General features: G+C 38.0%; 1 protein-coding gene across 1 annotated transcript; it reads left to right on the top strand.

Annotated features, from left to right (window-relative positions):
* Positions 1-708: 708 nt before the first annotated feature.
* On the top strand, positions 709-18,722 carry LOC117792966 (protein singed). Its single transcript, XM_034633325.1, has 6 exons — positions 709-1,447; positions 13,258-13,549; positions 15,782-16,202; positions 17,179-17,748; positions 17,815-18,063; positions 18,465-18,722. Exons 2-6 carry the CDS (start codon positions 13,345-13,347, stop codon positions 18,556-18,558), a joined length of 1,539 nt encoding a protein of 512 aa, XP_034489216.1. The 5' UTR covers positions 709-1,447; positions 13,258-13,344; the 3' UTR covers positions 18,559-18,722.
* Positions 18,723-19,195: the final 473 nt, after the last annotated feature.

Here is a 19,195-nt window from a genome sequence, read left to right as displayed (position 1 = left end):
CACCACAGATAACTTTACACACTCTCATTACGTTCAAAAGTTAAAAAAAAAAGTCCGAAAAGTAACGTGCAAAATGTAATGAAATAGCATTAACTATTAATGCCAAGTGCAGCCAAAAAGAAGATGCATGCATTCAAAAAATTAACAGAGCATGGCGCCACTTGGTTTGCCAAGCATGCAGTTAACTTCAATCGGTTGCAACTTGCACGTTGCACGTTAGCTGTAAACCAAACGGCGTGGCGGCAATTCGTCAAGTTCATTCAAGTTATGCGCATTTCCTTTGCTTATTTACCGTTACATTTTCAAATCGACGTCCTAACAGCACTTTCGCCGAGCTGACAAGAAGAATTTTATATGTTACATTTATGTTAACAAGTAATCTGTTAGCAGAAAGTAATGAACAATATCTGTTGACTTGACAGTACCATTATGAGTAAATTATTCTTTCTGTTAGTTAACAGCTACTCTAAGTGCGAATTAAAAATTTAAATTTTAAAATTTATCTCACAAAGTAATATGTTAACAAGGCCTGTTATTTAAACCGTGCCTTTATGAGTCAAATACTCTTTCTGCTGTCATATTCCTTGTGTTATACAACATCGCTTGTTTTTCTCGTTAACATTGCATGTAGGCTAGCTTTCAATAGCGTTAACAGATTCTGTACGTCAACAGTGCGCTAACATTATGTTAGAAAGCGGTGGATTTAAATTGTATATGGGTCTGCAACGGGTTTCATTCCAATTCGAGAGCAAGTCGTGAGCGGTTGTGTTTCTGATACGAATTTTGTGGTCCTATTGTGCGCGCATGCGTCTGTCAGCCAGTTTGAAATCGTGAAAAATCCTTTTGCCATACACCAAGCACGCACACATACGAATGTGAAGGCGCCACCAAACAAAAGCGAAAATCAGCATAAAATACCTGAGAATAAGCAATCACCATAATAAACTCAAAACAACAAAAAAAAAAAAAAAACAACAAAAATTTCATAATTATTGCCTGTGATTTGTTTACGTTTTTTTTCTGATTTTTTATTGTGAGTGAACTTGAACTGCGGGAAAGAGTTACTTTGTACTTTTTCTACCTAACAAAATTCGAATTGGAAGTGAAGGGTGTAAGAGAGCGTACACACACAAATACACACGCGTACAGCGACAAACAAGGCGTAGTAGAAACACCGGCAAACAGCAGCAGCAGCAGCAGAGAAGGAGCGCAAATAGAAAACGATAAAAGGCAACGGCCAATAAAACGAAACTTATTGAACTCAACATTGAACGAGAAGAGAGCGATTGAAGAGAGTGCGCGGCAGAAAGGATAATAAGCAAAACTGCAATTAAAACGGTAATTAAAGCGGCAGCCCCAGTGACAACAACAACAACAAGAGCAGCAACAGTAATAACAACAACAACAACAGCAGCAGCAAGAGCAACAAGAGCAAGCAACAAAGAAAGTAAGTGAATTCCTTGCAACGTGCCTTGCCCATAGATGGTTTTTCAAATGCACTCAGGCCTGCCTTCTCTTTCTCTTTCTCTCTCTCTCCCTCTCCCTCTTTCTTTCTTTGTCTGTCTGTCTGTCTGTCTGTCTCTCTTTTCATTTTGACGTGTTTGTTGGCTGCTCCAGTTCCAGGTGTAATGCTAACTGAAGCAGCTCCAACCGAAGCAACATCTTCAGTTTGCTCTTGTTGCATCCCTCTTCATCTCTTACTTCACCTCCATCTCCTCCACCTGCTTCTTCTTCACTCTTCGGCGCGCGCACCTCTTGCAAGTCATAATAAAATCTATGGCAGTCGACGCGACGCGACGTCACAGTCGCTGCTGGCATCTCTCTGTGACTTTTGCTTCATTTCATAGCATTTTTGTTGTTGTCTTGTTGTTGTACTTTTCGCTTGCCTTGTTTTACGATTTTCAAGCTACTCTTTTTTTCCCCCTGCAGCGCCACCTCTGCTGATGTTTCTTCTTCTTTTGCTGCTGGCATTGTTTTTGCTGCGCCTCGTTGTTGATTTTTCCAACCGGCTTTTGGCTAATTGCCTTGACATTGGCATTCACTCTGGCTGGCGGCTCTCGCTCGCTCGTTAGTTTGCTCTTTCCTCTCCTCTCTTTCTCTGGCTTGCGTGCACTCTCTATGCCACGCACAATGTTACCAGATGAATGATGACGACCTGTAAACGTTAACGCGAATTCTGTTTCTTCGACTTGTTTGCCTCCAATCAAACAGATAGACAAGAAGCCAAAAAGCTAAATGATATAAAACACAACCAAAACTTACAATCCACACACACTACTTGTCTGGTTTCTTATGCACCTTCATTCATGAACGTGTCTAGGCTGCATTCCTTGTGCCCCACCCCAGACGACAGACAGAAAGACAAATTGAAATGCCTATGTAGATATGTACATACATACATATATGCATATGTATTTTAGAGTTGCTTCTATAGCTACTCTGCGTTTTTAATAAAAACTTTTTGCAGGACCAATTTCATGTACATTTTCCTTTGTTCCTTGGGGAAAAATGTACGAAAATTCGTGTGTATCTGTTGTTTGCCTGTCGCCTGCAGCTTCTTTCTCTCCCCTCCTTCGTTGCTGCTCCCGTTCTTTATACTTTACACTATGACGACAGGCAGACTACCCCTACCCCCTAACTTCGCCCCTGCTGCGTTTTCGTTTCAGCTTCATTTTGCACGCGCCAACCCCTTCCACTTCCACTTTCCCTTCCCCGTGCATTATGCCCTCGTTCCACGTTCCACCTTATTGTTGCTGGCAAATCAATAATTCTCTATCAGGATTTGCATTGGCAACGCGGGCAGCAGCGACGACGGTGTCAGCGCAATTAGCAATTTGTATGCCAGTCAGAAATACAGACAACAAATACAATAAATGCCCAACACTCGCTCTGGCTATCCCTCTCTCACTCCCACTCCCACTGAGTCACGTTTTGTGTTTTGTGCTAATGGCAACGGCCTCCGTCTCAGTCACCGTCTCTGTCGAAGTCTCCGTCTCAGTCTCAGTCACCGTCTCTGAGTTGCGACCTGTGAGCCTCGTTGGGTTGCATTGTCAACCATTTGCGTATGTGCTTATGGGCTGGCAATCGAATGCTTCCGTTGTACGCCGGAAATCAGGTATACACACACACACTCACACACACTCATACGCTTCACTTCACTTTACTTTACTTTACTTAACTCCTGTTTAATGCGTTGCTGGAAGCCTCATTGTCGCGAGACATTCTGCTCAAGACATACTACATATGTATGTATGTACACTGTAAATTGTACAGTGAGCCCTCACAGTGTTGAATGACTAATCACAAACATAAACCATATGCTGAAATATTGTTAAATTTATGGCAGCAATGAGTCATTGACTACATTTATGATTCAGTTTCGATCAAAAAAATCAAATGATAATAGAGAAACAGATTTGGTTAGTCAATTTATTATTTTGACTTAATTTAAAATGCATAAATTTGTTTTGTATTTTTTATTGTTTTATCTATAATAAAATGAGAAAATATATAAAAAAATATATATAATATATTGTATTATTTTAGTGTTTTTCACATCATTTGTAGACTTTAACAAGGCTCCACTGTATATAGAAGATGTGCACATATGTTCCACATGTACATAATATTTATCACACCCCCTCAGTTTGGCCATCATCAAGTGCAGCTGCTGCTGGCAGTTCAACAACAACAACAACAACAGCTGCCCTTGAAACAAACGAAAACTCAACGCACTTTACGCACTCTTTTGATGACCCTTAAACCGCACCCTCCACACTCTCCACACCCTTCGCATCTTTTGCATCCCCCGCATTGTTCGGTTTGGTTGATTGGTTAAGCGTGTTGAGAGGGTGTGTGAGATTCGGTGCTCTGTCCCCTTTGCAGTGCCTTAATTGCATTTGCCTTTGATTTGAACATGATTTACGCACGACAGAATGTACAGCATGTGGATGCTATGTTAACTGTGGAAACTGTCTGCAGTTATTTATATCTGTCGTTATTTCCCCAATTGCTACATTTTCTCTATCGATTATATTTGACATGTGTTATCATTGATATTTCTGTGTCTGCAATGTGTGTGTTTTAGTGTATACAAGTTTCGTTGTGACATTTTTGGAATTTGTTTTTCCTTTTTCTTTTGTTTTGCTTAGCTTTTATGGAAGTTCCTTTATTTTGTTTTCAGCAAACAGCGCTCTATCTCTCTCTCTCTCTCGCTCTCTCAATGGTTCTCCCTTTTTGTCTTTGTTCTGCTGCTGAGTCACGTCTGGTTATTGTTGTTGAGGCTGCTGTTTTGACTCCTTTTTTCGCCGGTTTCGCTTTCAACGCCATTGCAATTGGCCTTAACTGCTTGTGATTCATGTGACGTTGACGTTGACGTTTCCTGGCGCAGCAATACAAATGCAAATAAAACATAAATATATATATTTATATTTATGTTTATACATATACATATACACGCTTATACATAAATCAATGGCTGGTCTTTATCAATGCAACACTTGCAACACATATCAGAGGCGCCTTTTCTTTTATTCATATGCGATATTTTTGGAATGGGCGACGTTGTTGTCGTTGTTGTCGCCGCCATCACAGTCTCTGTCTTTGCTTCCTTTTCCTCAGCTTACAATAACAATAATTGATATGCTTCATGCTGCTGCTGCTGAACTCTGATTGGAGTTCAATGCACTACAATCGCTCGCTGTGTTGCAACTGGCAACTTGCAACCAGCATCAACATTTCCGCTGCTGGCATTTGCCGATAAAAAAAAACCCAAAAAAAAAACAGCTTGAGCTCTGACAGCGGTTAGCTCCCCACCTCCACCTCCACTTCCAGTTTCACCTCCACCTCCAGCTCCTTGAACTCCTTCGCCATAGCAGGCAGCTATCGGTCGTGCGCTTTGATTTATGCGACCGCTTTCAAGTGCCCCGCGGTCTTTCAAGTCGTCGTCGCCGTCTTCATTGTCGTGATCGTCAGTTGAAGGAGGTGTCGCCGTAAATACGTTTTGTTCAATGTTCAAGGCGCATGCCACACACACACATACTAAAATCAAATTTATAAAAAAAAACTAGTCGGAAAGGCTAAAAGCAAGATTCCGACCATAAAATACCCGTTACTTTTCTCAATATATATATGTATGTATAAAAGTACTTTAAAGAAATTACTACCTAATAAAAACTACTGCATAGTTCTAGGTGATTGTATTGAAATAATATCTTTATTAATAACTTTGGTTAGCTATTACTCCCGTTCTACTTGTTCGATCTTGCTGCGGTTAAGTGAGATTATAATTTATATTTATAGATAGCGTTAATTACCATAAAAACTGTATTATCTTAAAAGCTGTGGTTGTGGTGGTTCTTCGCGATTCGCGGGGGCGTGTCTTAAATTTAAAACAAACTTGATCTGCGTGGGGTCTATAGAAATCTGTGTGTCAAATTGGTTATCTCTATCTCTTATAGTCTCTGAGATCTAGGATCTAGACGGACAGACACACATGGCTATATCGAATCGGCTATTGATACTAATCAGGAATATACATACTATATAGAGTCGGAGATGCATCCTTTTCCCTGTTACATACATTCCAACGAACACAATATACCCTTTTACTTATTTTTTAAGTAACGGGTATAAAAACAGAAATATACCAAAGCAACGCAAAGACAAGTGCAAGTTCATCTTGTAGTTGTTGTTTTTGTTGCTTTTGCTTTTGGGCCTGCAAAACCGCCAACTGGTTCAGCTGGTTGCCTAACTGTCATGTTATTTTTCAATTTGCCGGGCGTATCGAAATATCGATAATACCTGCTCCGGTCCTGCCAATCGTTGTAAATATCATGATCCTCCTCACTCTCACTCTATCTCTCTCTCTCTCTCTCCCTCCCATTGTCGGTCACGCTCTTTCGTGTACCTTTTGCACAAGCATCAACCAGTTTCATCATAGCTTACAAAGAGCTGTCTGCTATGTAATTTGCGGCGCTGCAAATATTTATGCTCATTGTTATTATATGCATTTTTCCGCGCCTATTGAAAATGCGAACAAATTATTAATGGTGCATGCTGTTGTTGCTGCCTCTGCCACTGCCACCGCCTGTGGCAAGTGACTTTTAGCATTAAGCTTTGACTTTCCCGCGCTCCGTGGGCTGGTCGCTCTGAAGCTCTGTAGCTATGTGGCAACATACTATATGCATATAATTGGTGCATAAATCATTTGAGCTGTTAGCCAAGAGCAGCGGTAATTTCAGCACGCTGCACAACAACAACAACAGTTAACTGTTTTGCTACAGATATGTATCCACAGATACTAACATTTGTATCTGCTAGACGCTCCAAGAGTTATTTATGTTCGTTCAATCAACCATAGATACACACAGTCATGAACAAAAGTATTGGCAATTCTTGCAACTGTTGTGCAATAGAAAGTTGAAAAATATAGTTAACAAGCTTAACATATTAATCATTTTTAATTATCAAAATACAATTATGTAATTGTTATTTGGTAACAAGCTTAAGATTCACAGTTTTTTTTATACATATATTCTTTAACCTAGCCTACATTTAATTTAATTTAAAATATATTATTATAAAAACTCATATACAGGTGTTTTCCAGAAATCTCTAGAGATTTTGAATAGAAAAGTTTTTGAAAACAACCGTTCGAAATGTTCCATAAATGTCAGAGATTAAATCTTTTCGAACAAAATTTTTTTGTATCTTAAATCAATTTTAAAGATATTTTAGTTCAATTTAATATATATTTAATTTTGTCAAATCTCTCAAAATTCCTTTAGACATTTGAAAGCAATGTTTTTTTTATTTCGGGACATCAGCGCTAGAATAAAAAACCACAATACATATTTTCAAAAAATATTAAAAAATACCATAATTAATTCAGATATAGCAATGTGCCGGCAGTTTAAATGAAATGAAAATAATCAATTCCAAGATAGATATAAACTTTGACAATAATTGACGACATCTGTAATATATTGAGAGATCCTCGAACTGTCAATACTTTTGTCCATGACTGTATACTCGATGCCACAATGCTAGACATTAAAAGCAACACAACAACGGCAACAGCTGCAAAAATATATTTTCAAATAAAAAATGAAAAAGAAAGAAAAAGAAAAAGAAAAAAAAACCCGAAACCGTTGATCGCCGCCTGCTTTACGGCCATATCCATTTAGCCATTTTTTAGTGGCTTTCATTGATTTCTCTATTTGAAATCATTTCATTTTTGATATCATTTGATTTTGTTGGGTTATTGATATTGATTTTTTGATTGTTCAAAACGCGCATCAGCTCAAAACTGTAAATGCAGCGGACAGCGCCAAAAGCAATAACAACAGCAGCAGCAACAACAACAAAAGTTAAAAAGCTCAAAAGCGACCGGTTCAGTTTATTGACATCTCTTTCACTCAGTCTTGTACTCTCTGTCTCTCACGCTCTCACGCACCTACGTCGCTTACAATTTACATTACAAAAGCAGCGAGCGAACGTTGTTCTAACGGTTTTTGCCAAAAATACGAAATGATGATAAAGAAGAAGAAGGTTAAGGTGAAAGCAATTTAATATAAATATAGACAATCTTCATAAGCATTTTGTTGACGTCTATTCATATAAACTTTTACTTTTTAGAGCTCATCTCACAATTTGTTGGATTCGTCGCGTAATAATTGATCGATTACTGCACTTGTTTCAGGAGCTTTCTAAAAAAAAATCCGAAATGTGGAAAACATGTTGTGTACACACTGGTACACATGGTACACACACATAATTGCACATTTTTTGTAATAATAAAACAATTGGAAAGGTGCTTTCGGCTTCAATTGCACCGATTGCCACCGTTAATTGCGTCGCTGCTCTGTTTTCATTTCTTTTGTTTTGTGCGTTTTATTTGCATTTTTCTATTTTTTCAAGTTTTTTTTTGTATTTCTATTTTAATTTCATTTGATTGTAAGGCTTCAGTTTGCCGCAAAAACCGCAAACTGTTTTTATAAATAGCAGCATAACCAGCAAACAGCAAAAATAATAATAATAAAAACAACAACAACAGCAACTCTAGTATAAATCGCCCACGAGAACAGATGTTGTTGTTGTTGTAGATTTAACGAGTTCGTTTCTGAGCCGCGAGCATCGGTTTTGCATTCCTGATAGCCATAAAAGTCAAGAGGGAGACACTAAAACACTGGCATGGCAAAGGGGGAGGGAGAGGGAATGCTACCACGCCCCTCCCGCCCTGCACAGTGGTGCCAAAGCCCAAGTCAATCGTATGCATGCCCTTGAGTGCTTTTAAGGGTCGCTAATTTACTAGCCGCATTTAAGACTCAACTCAACTCAACTCATATCCATGGGAAAAGTTTTGTGGAGAACTGTAATAAAAAAAAGCTCAAGTGGCATGATGAACTTTGTGCACAAGATACATACACACAAAGATGTTGTTGTTGGACACGTGAAAAAAAACTGAAAAGCGAGATAAATTTGTTAACGTTGTGAAACTTTTTTGAAAATGGTGAAAATCAAGTGAAATTAGGATTTTCTTTTCTGTCTTCTGTCGTTGGGTTAAATGGTCATGTGGATTTCATATTGTGTTACCGTTAGAGCACACATTAAATTACATGCAAACCACACACAAACACACAGTGAATGCTGTAAATTTGGTTAGATTTGATCCTGTGTAAGTCCAGTGTGCCGTACAGTGCGGCCTTCCCCTCTTCAGTTGCATTCCGCACCTGCATGTAATGCAAATCGCAACGCTCCGTTGAGCGCGCGCGTGCGTTCGCAGCAGAGCAGCAGCAGAGGCAGCAACAGAAACAACTTGGAAGTTTGTAGCATGTCTTTAAAATGTAGACGTGGGCTCCACTTATGTATGTTTATGTCTAGCGGGCCTGCTGATGTCTGTATCTGTGCATCAGTAAGTCTGCCAGCCTCTCTTTCTCTATGTCCCCTTCCTCAGTGTGTGAGTGTGTGTGTGTGTTTGAGTATTTTTAGAACGTTGTTGTTGGCTGCCTCAAGCCGAGATTTGGAGCGATTCTTTTGTGTTGCTGTTGCTACTGTTGTTGCTTGTGTAGCTGCTGTTGTTGTTACAGTAAAATATACCGTATGCTGCAACATAAATATTTGTGCGCTGTTGCTGCCACAAGTATTATAAAAAATTACGATACAAGCTGACGCTGATTTAGTTTAAATAGATCAGCTCAATGTCCGGCAGAGTGGCAACGCTGCAGCATCCCCCCTCCCCCCTTCTCACTCACTCACACACACGTAATTGCCAAAAGCAAATGTAAGAAAGCTTAACAGCTGCTGCTGTTGTTGTGGCTGCAGCGCTGTCGCAGCGCAGTCCATATTTGTCTGCATTTGTGCTTGAGTGTTTGTTTGACAGCGCTTCTGCTGCTGCTGCTACTACTCTTGTTGTTGTTGTTGTTGTTTGGGGCTGATGAGCTCGCATTGTTTGAATGTTGTGTGCGTTTATCAGTTTACCGTTATCATTAACAAGCTACACACGCAGATGAGCGAGAGCAAGAAGAAGATGGGGAGAAGAAGAGAAGAAGGTGAGGCCACAACACACGCAAAATGTTGATTCGCCCGTCACTTGGTGAAAGGTGTGCGATGCGATAAAGTTTCATCATATTTTACATTTTCCTAATTTGCTAAAAGCACACACTCACACACACACATATATGCATAGGTGTACAATCAATTCCATGCGTGTGCGCAATTTCATTTAATTAGATTGCGTTTATTAATGCCACATGCATACACAAGCAAACACACACACATACGCTCACTTGACAAATACAAGAGTCAATAGTGTAATTTAATTGATTTGCGAGCAGCGCAGCAGCACCGGCAATAAGAAGAATAATGAAAGAAGAAGCAGGTGACAGCGGTAAACTGAACTGGCCTGATGCCACTCACTCAATTTGATAGAGTCTGAGTGTATTAGCAATGAGTCTCTGTCCATCTGTCTCTGTCTATGTGTGTAAATGAGTCGCTGACAATTGCTGTGAGCTACTTAACCAGCCGTTGCAGCTGTAAGCTCTGTTTTTCTAGTTCTCTTCTTTTTGCTGCTCTTATTGTTGTTTCTGCTAGTTATGACGCTGTTCCGCTTAGCCGCTGTTGCCACACCATTTGCTGTAATTGGCGCTGCTGTTGTTGTTGTTGTTGGCTCATCTGCTGCTAACTAAATGCAACGGTGTTTAACTGTTTTTGCCGTCGCTGCATTTCTTTCATTCGTTCAGTCTTGCTGCATTTGTTTCTTCGCTTGGTTCTTTTCATTCTTGACTGCATTTCTTTGGATTCGAACACAAATCGGCATGCATAATTAATTATGATTTACTTTGCTTACGTTTGTATGTACATATGTATGTTTGTGGGTGTTTGTATGTTGAAATTGCTTTTTAAAGAGCTGCAATTAATTTTCCAACGAATTTTTAAGTATTTTGAGATGCAAATCTACAAACCTTTAATGAAAGCACACACAAGCAATGGGGAATGGGGAATTTACCAGAACGGCGTTTATCGAATTTCATTTAAGCTGGAAAATAAATATTACGAAAATTCAAGCAAAACACTTGTGCAAAAGAGAGGGATGGAAAGTGTTTAAGCTGACGTTACAAGAAAGCAGCGACCATTGACTTTTGAGAGGATGACAGAGTGAGAGAGAGACACATACACACACTGAGACAGACTTTGAGCTTAAAAGCTTATATGATGGCAGATTATCACTGGCCATTAAGGAGTGTGCTGCAGTGGGAGTGGCAGTGAGAGTGACAGAGGGTGAGACAGAGAGAGAGAGGGGAGTGGGGTGGGTGGCTAACTACATATTTTACAAAATTCTCCTTTTCATTTTCATTTGAGTTTGCGTTGCCATTTGCGTTTTATTTGATGTTAATCTGCCATCCGATTTGCCTTTGGCTAACATTTGCCTTTTTCTGCTAAGCCAACGCCCCACAATGCCAAATGGAAATGGCTTTGACACTGGCTTTTGTGTGAAATGAAAATCTCTCGCAAATGGTCAGCGCAAAAAGCCAACGCCTAGAAATGACAACAACAACAACAACGACAACAATAATAACAGCAACAGAAATATGTATGAGGCAGCGGATTGAAAAGGAGCCACTGACGACGGCGCCGCCTCCTCTGCTCGTCGTCTGTCACGCAGCCTGCTTATTTATGTATCTACGTGCTGATGTTGCTGCTGCTCCTGTCCTCCAGTGTTGTCTATTCTTTAGCGCCTAAAAAGCTATATCAACATTTAAAGATAGCTAGAAAAAGCTAGACCATCTGCAAGAATGCCAAATATAAAGCTTTTATTGTTTTTGGATTTAATTTATACCATTCGGCACACTGCGCAAAATAGTCGACATTCTTTTTGCGCAAAAATAGCTTTTTTGCGCAGTGCCGATTGCCGAACTATTTTTATTTATAATTACAGTTATAATTTATGTATTGAATTGAATATAGTTCACCACAAAATTTAATATCAGAAATTTTGATAAGATTCGAATATTGGTTTAATGAAATATGTATTAAGAATCGCGTCGTTTTACTCCTGTCCGTCTGTCGATCCGTTTGAATTACCATCAAGATCTCAGATACTCCAAAAGCTATAAACACAGAAATAGACAGCCTAATTCTTTTACCAAAAAACATGTTAATATGTACAAAAGCAATCTAGTAATAAAGTTTGAAATATTTCCAGTAGGTTCTTAAACTTGAAAAACAGCTATAATTCCTGCCAGCCGCCATTTTAAAATTTTTCCTGCGATCGGCCTTCGGAAAACTGCAGATCTGTCGAAAAAATAGCTGAGCTGGCAACACTGCTCCTTCTCATTCTCCTTCTGACAGTCACAATCGTCAATCAGCAGCAAGCAGCGCCGACCCTCTCGGGCTTGGCTCGTTCGCCTTTTTGTGAAAAAAAAGAAAATTGCGATAAAAAAGAACTACAGTGAATTTCAGCTGCACACCTCCTAAGTCGTTGTTATGCCCACACACATGCACACATACATATGTACATACATATACATCTATCTGCTCCTTGCAGTCAACCGCCCCCATAAATGAGCTGGTTAGTTCTTTTTTTATATTTTTATACATTTTATTATGCTCTTTTGGTTTAGCCAGCCAGCCAGCCGGCATTTCTTTAGCATTTTGCTGGTTGAGTCATCTGCAGCTGTGTGCGTGATTTGTGGGCTCTGATTAGCCAGGCACGCGTCACGCTAATGAGCTGGCCAAAACAAATAACGAGAAAAACTTATGATCCACAAATGTATGCACATGTGTGTGAGTATGTGTGTGTAATGCTAACTAGTTTACGCTCATTTGAATATGTAACGCGCATTAATTATCGCACGACAAACTGATGCTGGCATCGATTACACATTACAAGCTGCGTATCGATAGTTCATGAAAGCGCCGCTCTGTACAAATGTCATCGCTAGGCATTTGACATTTGACAGCTGATTTGCCGCCGTCGTCGTCCGTTGAATTTGAATTCAAGATCAGGCGACATGTGTCGTCCATGTAAAGCTCAGCAAACGAGTAAAAGAAATGTTGAGAAATATTGCGTTATCTACGTTTCCTGTTCGACTTGGAGACATTGAAATTAATGGCAGGCCAATATCATTGGCCCGTCGACACTGCAAATGCGACTGACAACGGGGTGCGTCGTGTTGCTAGCTGCACTTGCAGTCAACGTCATCATCGCCATTATCATCATTATCATCATTTTGTTGGCTGTTCTGCATGCATTGCACATGTGGCAGGCAGCAACTGTGCAACTGACAAGCTGGCAGACAACACATAAATCTCGCACGCACACACACACACAAAACTATGTATACTTTTGCATAAATATAGTATATGCATATGTACATATTTATATACAGTATGTCAAGCAATTGTTTTGGGAAAGCAAATAAATGCACATATTGAACTTTCTTAAGTCAGTCAGATGCCATAAAAACAAGTCAAAAATGAGAAAAAATCTATTTTTTTAAAAGTCCTATTTATATCTGAATATCAATAAATTTGAACTATATTTAGATGAAAAACAGCTGAGAATAATCGACCTTTAATTTCAAGTTTTGAGTCACTTTGCATCCTTCTAGTTTTATTTTGCAAAAAAAAAAAAAAAAAAGAATTACCTTTCTGTTGTTCTTATTCATTATGCTTTTAGTTCCGAAATAGTTATGAAAAATAATATTAAGTGTATGATCAAATCTAATGATTTATATTGTTTTTCTTTATTTTCAGAGAGCAAGAAAGTGATAAATTGATTGATTTACCGGCAGGGTCCAATCGATAAATTTAACAGCCGCCACCATTGCACCCATAAGCACCATGAACGGCCAGAGCTGTGAGCTGGGCCACAGCAATGGTGACATTATATCACAGAATCAACAAAAGGGCTGGTGGACCATTGGTCTGATCAATGGTCAGCACAAGTATATGACCGCTGAGACATTTGGCTTTAAGCTCAATGCAAATGGCGCCAGTCTGAAGAAGAAACAACTCTGGACACTGGAGCCATCCAATACGGGTGAAAGTAAGTATTATTCCCCCCTGTAACGCTTCAACTCCAACTTCAATTACAATAGATAAAATCTACATATACATATATTATCATATGGCACATATGTCTGTTATCAAAAAATATACTTTGTTTTGTCTGATAAGCATGTCAAATTGACTATCACAAATGGAAATGAGAAATGAGAAATGGAAATGATATTGTGAGATTACCATTGTTTGCTTGATCTGAATTTCTGAATTTCCATTAGTTACAATTCGCAATCTACCAGATTAAATATGCTAGTCTGACTCTAAATCATTTGTTGGCCATAATTACAGTCGTCAGGCTGTGTGCCTGGTGTTTATTTGTAACGCACATAAATCATTCAACTGAAGCAGCAGTTGCTGCTCTTGGCCAGGCTTAAACCCAAAAGCTTAAACCACTGCTCTGCACTAATTTGACATACAATTGCCAGCTTAAAGTCGATGTGTGTCTGTATCTGTGTCTGTGCCGTTTAAATATATATATCGCTAGAAAACAAAGCGTCTCACGAATTTGGCATCATTTATCAAGCCTCGAGACGCCACAAGTTGCACATTGCAACGGCATTGGCAATAACCAGTGCTGCCAGAATTTCAACAGCCAAAAAAGCTAATTTGTTCAAGAAAATTACTTACCTAGAAATGACTAAAAATATAAATAAAAGTGCTTAAGAAATGGACAATTTTTTTAAGTTTTATACATTGCTTGTAATACGAAAATGTTAATATAGTTAATATAGTAAATAAATAACAAAATGTTATTTTCATCTTATAGTAAAAACGTAATTTTCTACAATAAAATTATAGAGGGGTGTTCCCGAAATACAAACCAACCGAAAACTAATCAATATCCCATACATTTTCGGTAATTTAAATTGTCTAGATTCCAGAAATATGAAAAACAAGTCAAATAATTACTTTAAAATAGCTAGATTTTTAGCTAATCGTGTTTCTTAAAATGTTCAAGTTTTTGCAATTAAAAAAAAAAAGCAAAGTCTAGCTATAAAATAGCCAAAATAGCAACTCTGACTGTAAGATTGGCATTGGCATTGGAAGATCGAAATTGGGTTTGGTATTGCAACTGCAAATGCAACAACAACAACAACAACTGCAACTGCAAATGGCTGCTTGTCTGTCTGGGTCTGGGTATGAGTCTGGTTTTGTGGCCTCTCTGCTTTGGTCTGGCAATTATAATTAAAGCAACTCGTTTAATACTCGACCTGTTGCCAACTTGCAACCAATCGGCCATTGGCTGCTCTGCTGCCTCTTTTACTCATCTTTGCTGCCATGGCAATTAATTCACAGCTTTTTTGTTGAAAGCCATGCACAAAGCCAGCTGCAGCAGCATTCGTAACGGCTATTAAAATAGCTCATCTGAATTGAATTGAAATCGACTGTTGATGATTAACTAAATTGCTTAATAATACAGAAACAAATATCCATAAGCAACAAAATATGTTGCGTGCGATACTTTTGTTGCTCAATATAAGCGCACACTCTTTGAGCCACCTATCGATAGGTAATTAAATTTCGCCGCAAACGCAGCTGCCATCGCTAGCGTGCCTTTGACAGCTGACTGACACGGCCGTTGTTTGACCGTTACTCACTCGTTTAGCAATTATAATAACGAGATGAGTGAGAGTGCAAGACGAAATAAAAATCCAATAAGTAATTAATTATTAAATCATTTCATTTATTCATTCAGAAGTACATTAAAAATTTATTTAGGTTACTTTGCCCAAAAAATTTCATAATCTCGATGTCGATGATTTCACTTTTCGGTTATTTTACTCCTAAAAGAATTCGGGTTGGCTGTCAACTCTTAAATATATATTAAAAATATGTTAAAAACAATAAGCGATGAAAATTTTTAAAATTATTTTCTAATTGCATAAGTTAAATTTAAATTTGAATCATTGATTGATTTTTAGTTTAATTGTTATTTATTTTATAATTTATTTATTTTAGTTACAATTGAATAAAGAAAGAATTTATATTGCTTGGGAATTCATTTTATTTTCATTCTGACATTCATTTGATTGAAATAAACTAATTATTAACCGTATGGGATTTCATAAACTGTGAATAAACTAGAATTCCAGTTGTTGGCTTGAAGGAATTTCTGAAATACACCTAATAAGAACACGGAAATTATAGAACTAATTAAAAATATGAAATGCGATTCATATCATCAACAATGCTAACACGATATTATCTTTTGCAGGTATTATCTATTTACGATCTCATCTGAACAAATATCTATCGGTCGATCAATTTGGCAATGTGCTGTGCGAGAGCGAAGAACGCGATGCGGGCAGTCGCTTTCAGATCAGCATCAGCGAAGACGGCAGCGGTCGCTGGGCGTTGAAGAATGAATCGCGTGGTTATTTTCTGGGCGGTACACCCGACAAACTCGTCTGCACGGCGAAAACGCCAGGTGCCAGTGAATTTTGGACAGTGCATTTGGCTGCCAGGCCTCAAGTCAATTTGCGTTCAATTGGCCGCAAGCGATTTGCGCATCTCTCCGAATCGCAGGATGAGATTCATGTGGATGCCAATATACCCTGGGGCGAGGATACGCTCTTTACGCTCGAGTTTCGTGCCGATGAAGGCGGTCGTTATGCCCTGCACACGTGCAACAACAAGTGAGTATCTTTTTATGTGTATGTAACTCTAAGAAATACCATTTTTTTTGTGAAAAATCATGCAAAAAAAGACAAAGAACTTGTAATGTTGTCAGTCCTAAGTTTCAACAGACTTCAAACAGTCATAACTTTGTCAAAACTAATTCAATTTTCATGCGAAACATAATTTTGTTAATTTGTTGGTTTCTTTATTAATTCTGTATTAAAAAATATATTTAAAAAAATTCTTTTTTTTTTCACCGACTTTTTTTTTATTTTTCTTTTCTAAACTTTAAGTCTTGCGTTTTTACTTTTCATCAACTATTAATGCTTAAATTAGTTTAAAAGAACACTTTAAATTGGATTTTGAGGCACTTTTTTTTTTTTTGTAAAAAATCATGGCAAAATACACAACAAATTTGACTTGTAAAGTTGTTAGATTTAAGTTTCATCAGTCTTCAAACTGTCATAACTTTGCCAAGACTTACCCGATTTCCAAGTGAAACATCATTTTGATCATTATTTGGCCTCTATTTTGATCCTGCATCAAAATTGGAAAGTGAGGTTTTTTTCAATCACTGCCCATTTTACATACTTTCCCTTGACGCTTTTTCGAAAATTTCAGACTGTCTTAACTATGTTATATCGTAACCGATTTTCTTGCGAAATGTCAATGTCATCATTATTTCGTCTTTATATATATTCTGCATTAAATTACATCTCACAAAATTGAGTTCAAATTGGTCCATTAGTTATACAGCTGCCAGAGAAAAGATGGGTCGATAAAAACCTTTAATATAAAAATGTAGCTGTTTTTTTTTTTTTAATATTTCAACCAAAATCACGCATAGTGTATTTGGTTTAGATGGGACTACTATATTATATAGCTCCCATAGGAACGATCAGTTGAATATTAAATACAAGAGTATCGGTTCTTCTTTAATTATTTTTGGTAACTTGCATTCCTTTTGCTAATGATTCTTCAAATTTTGAATAGATACTTGAATGCTAATGGAAAGCTGCAGGTGGTGTGCAATGAGGATTGCCTGTTCAGTGCTGAATACCATGGTGGTCATTTGGCGCTGCGTGATCGTCAGGGTCAATACTTGTCGCCAATTGGCTCGAAGGCCGTGTTGAAGTCGCGCTCGTCGACGGTGACACGGGATGAGCTCTTCTCGCTGGAGGATTCATTGCCGCAGGCATCGTTTATAGCTGGACTCAATTTGCGCTATGTGAGCGTTAAGCAGGGAGTCGATGTGACCGCCAATCAGGATGAGGTTGGTGAGAACGAGACGTTCCAATTGGAATACGATTGGTCGGCGCATCGTTGGGCATTGCGCACCACACAGGATCGCTATTGGTGCCTCTCGGCGGGTGGTGGCATCCAGGCAACTGGCAATCGTCGCTGTGCGGATGCCCTCTTTGAGCTCATTTGGCATGGCGATGGCTCCTTGTCGTTCCGGGCCAATAATGGCAAGTTCTTGGCCACCAAGCGTTCGGGCCATTTGTTTGCTACCTCCGAGTCCATTGAGGAGATTACCAAGTTCTATTTCTACTTGATTAATCGGTGAGCACAATTTAACTAGTTTTTTTTTATATACGATTATCATTATCATCTCTCTCTCTGTAATAGACCAATTCTGGTACTCAAGTGCGAGCAGGGATTTGTTGGTTATCGCACGCCTGGCAATCTGAAGCTCGAGTGCAACAAGGCCACCTACGAGACCATTCTCGTCGAGCGCGCCCAAAAGGGTCTTGTCCATTTGAAGGCGCACAGCGGCAAGTATTGGCGCATTGAAGGTGAGAGCATCTCGGTGGATGCCGATGCGCCAGCCGACGGTTTCTTTTTGGAGCTGCGCGAGCCAACACGAATTTGCATAAGGTAAGCATTCAGCCATTAACAGAATGTTACATTAACATTGTGCTGTTTACATGCCTGTAAGACTTAACAGCATGCCAACATATCTTTAACATCTACATAGCGTTAGCAGTGCGCTGATAAATTGCTTAACGATCTGTCTGCGCTGTTAACTTAAAATAACATTCAAATGTTAAGCATACTAACGGTTAGAAGTTATTATTTTGACAGAGAAAGAAATCATTTATTTTTAGAACTATTTCTCTTTTTTTTTTTTACTTTTTCGAACAACAATTAATAAAAATTTTAAATGGACATTTTAATGTCAAAAATATTACTTGGTATCTATATATGTTATATAACTCTGGCAATAAATTTTACATTTAACAAATCAAAAATTAACTCTCCTTTCTGTTTGTTTACAGATCGCAACAGGGCAAATATTTGGGTGCTACCAAAAATGGCGCCTTTAAATTGTTGGATGATGGCACCGATTCGGCCACACAATGGGAATTCTAAGGAGTCGAGAAGTCTCCAATATATCCAATCTCCAATGATAAAGCACGTGTTTAGTAATAGTAAAAAAAAACTACATCAATAATAATAATAACAAAAAAAACAACACGTATCAATTTTCCAGAATTTTTAAAATGTGTCGACTAAATGTCCAAATCAAAAGAAACGAAAAAAGCAAATTAAAAACGCAACAAAAGTCGCACAACAACAATTTATCCTACATGCAATTTAAAAATGTCGAAAATTGTGAAAAATGCATGTTAATATATAAATATATATATACATATATATACAGAAAATATATATATATATATATATATATATATATATATATATATATATATATATATATATATCATATATAGAGAGAGATTTTTTTAAATAACCTTTTTAGCTTTTTATACGTTTTTACAAGAACAACAAATTTAGCGTAGACAACAAAAATAAAAAAAACAAGAACAGGAACACTTTGTCGCAAGTCCTTCCGTTTTCAAATATCAGCAACAATTATATTAAATTAAAAAAAACAATAATGATTTTATATATTTATATATATGAAACATGCAAGAAAAAAATATATATACATACATATACATACGTTCATACGTACATACATACATATATATTTATTCGATTCGTA

This window comes from Drosophila innubila, chromosome X, assembly GCF_004354385.1.
Source record: "Drosophila innubila isolate TH190305 chromosome X, UK_Dinn_1.0, whole genome shotgun sequence".
Taxonomy (NCBI): domain Eukaryota; kingdom Metazoa; phylum Arthropoda; class Insecta; order Diptera; family Drosophilidae; genus Drosophila; species Drosophila innubila.
This window is presented reverse-complemented; position numbering and strand designations above follow the sequence as displayed.

Bases quoted from the DNA above. Each gene is read 5' to 3' on its own strand.
- LOC117792966 (XM_034633325.1), top strand. From the start codon at position 13,345: ATGAACGGCCAGAGCTGTGAGCTGGGCCACAGCAATGGTGACATTATA. The intron at 13,550-15,781 runs GTAAGTATTATT...TATCTTTTGCAG, and splicing joins GCCATCCAATACGGGTGAAA to GTATTATCTATTTACGATCT. The intron at 18,064-18,464 runs GTAAGCATTCAG...GTTTGTTTACAG, and splicing joins CCAACACGAATTTGCATAAG to ATCGCAACAGGGCAAATATT.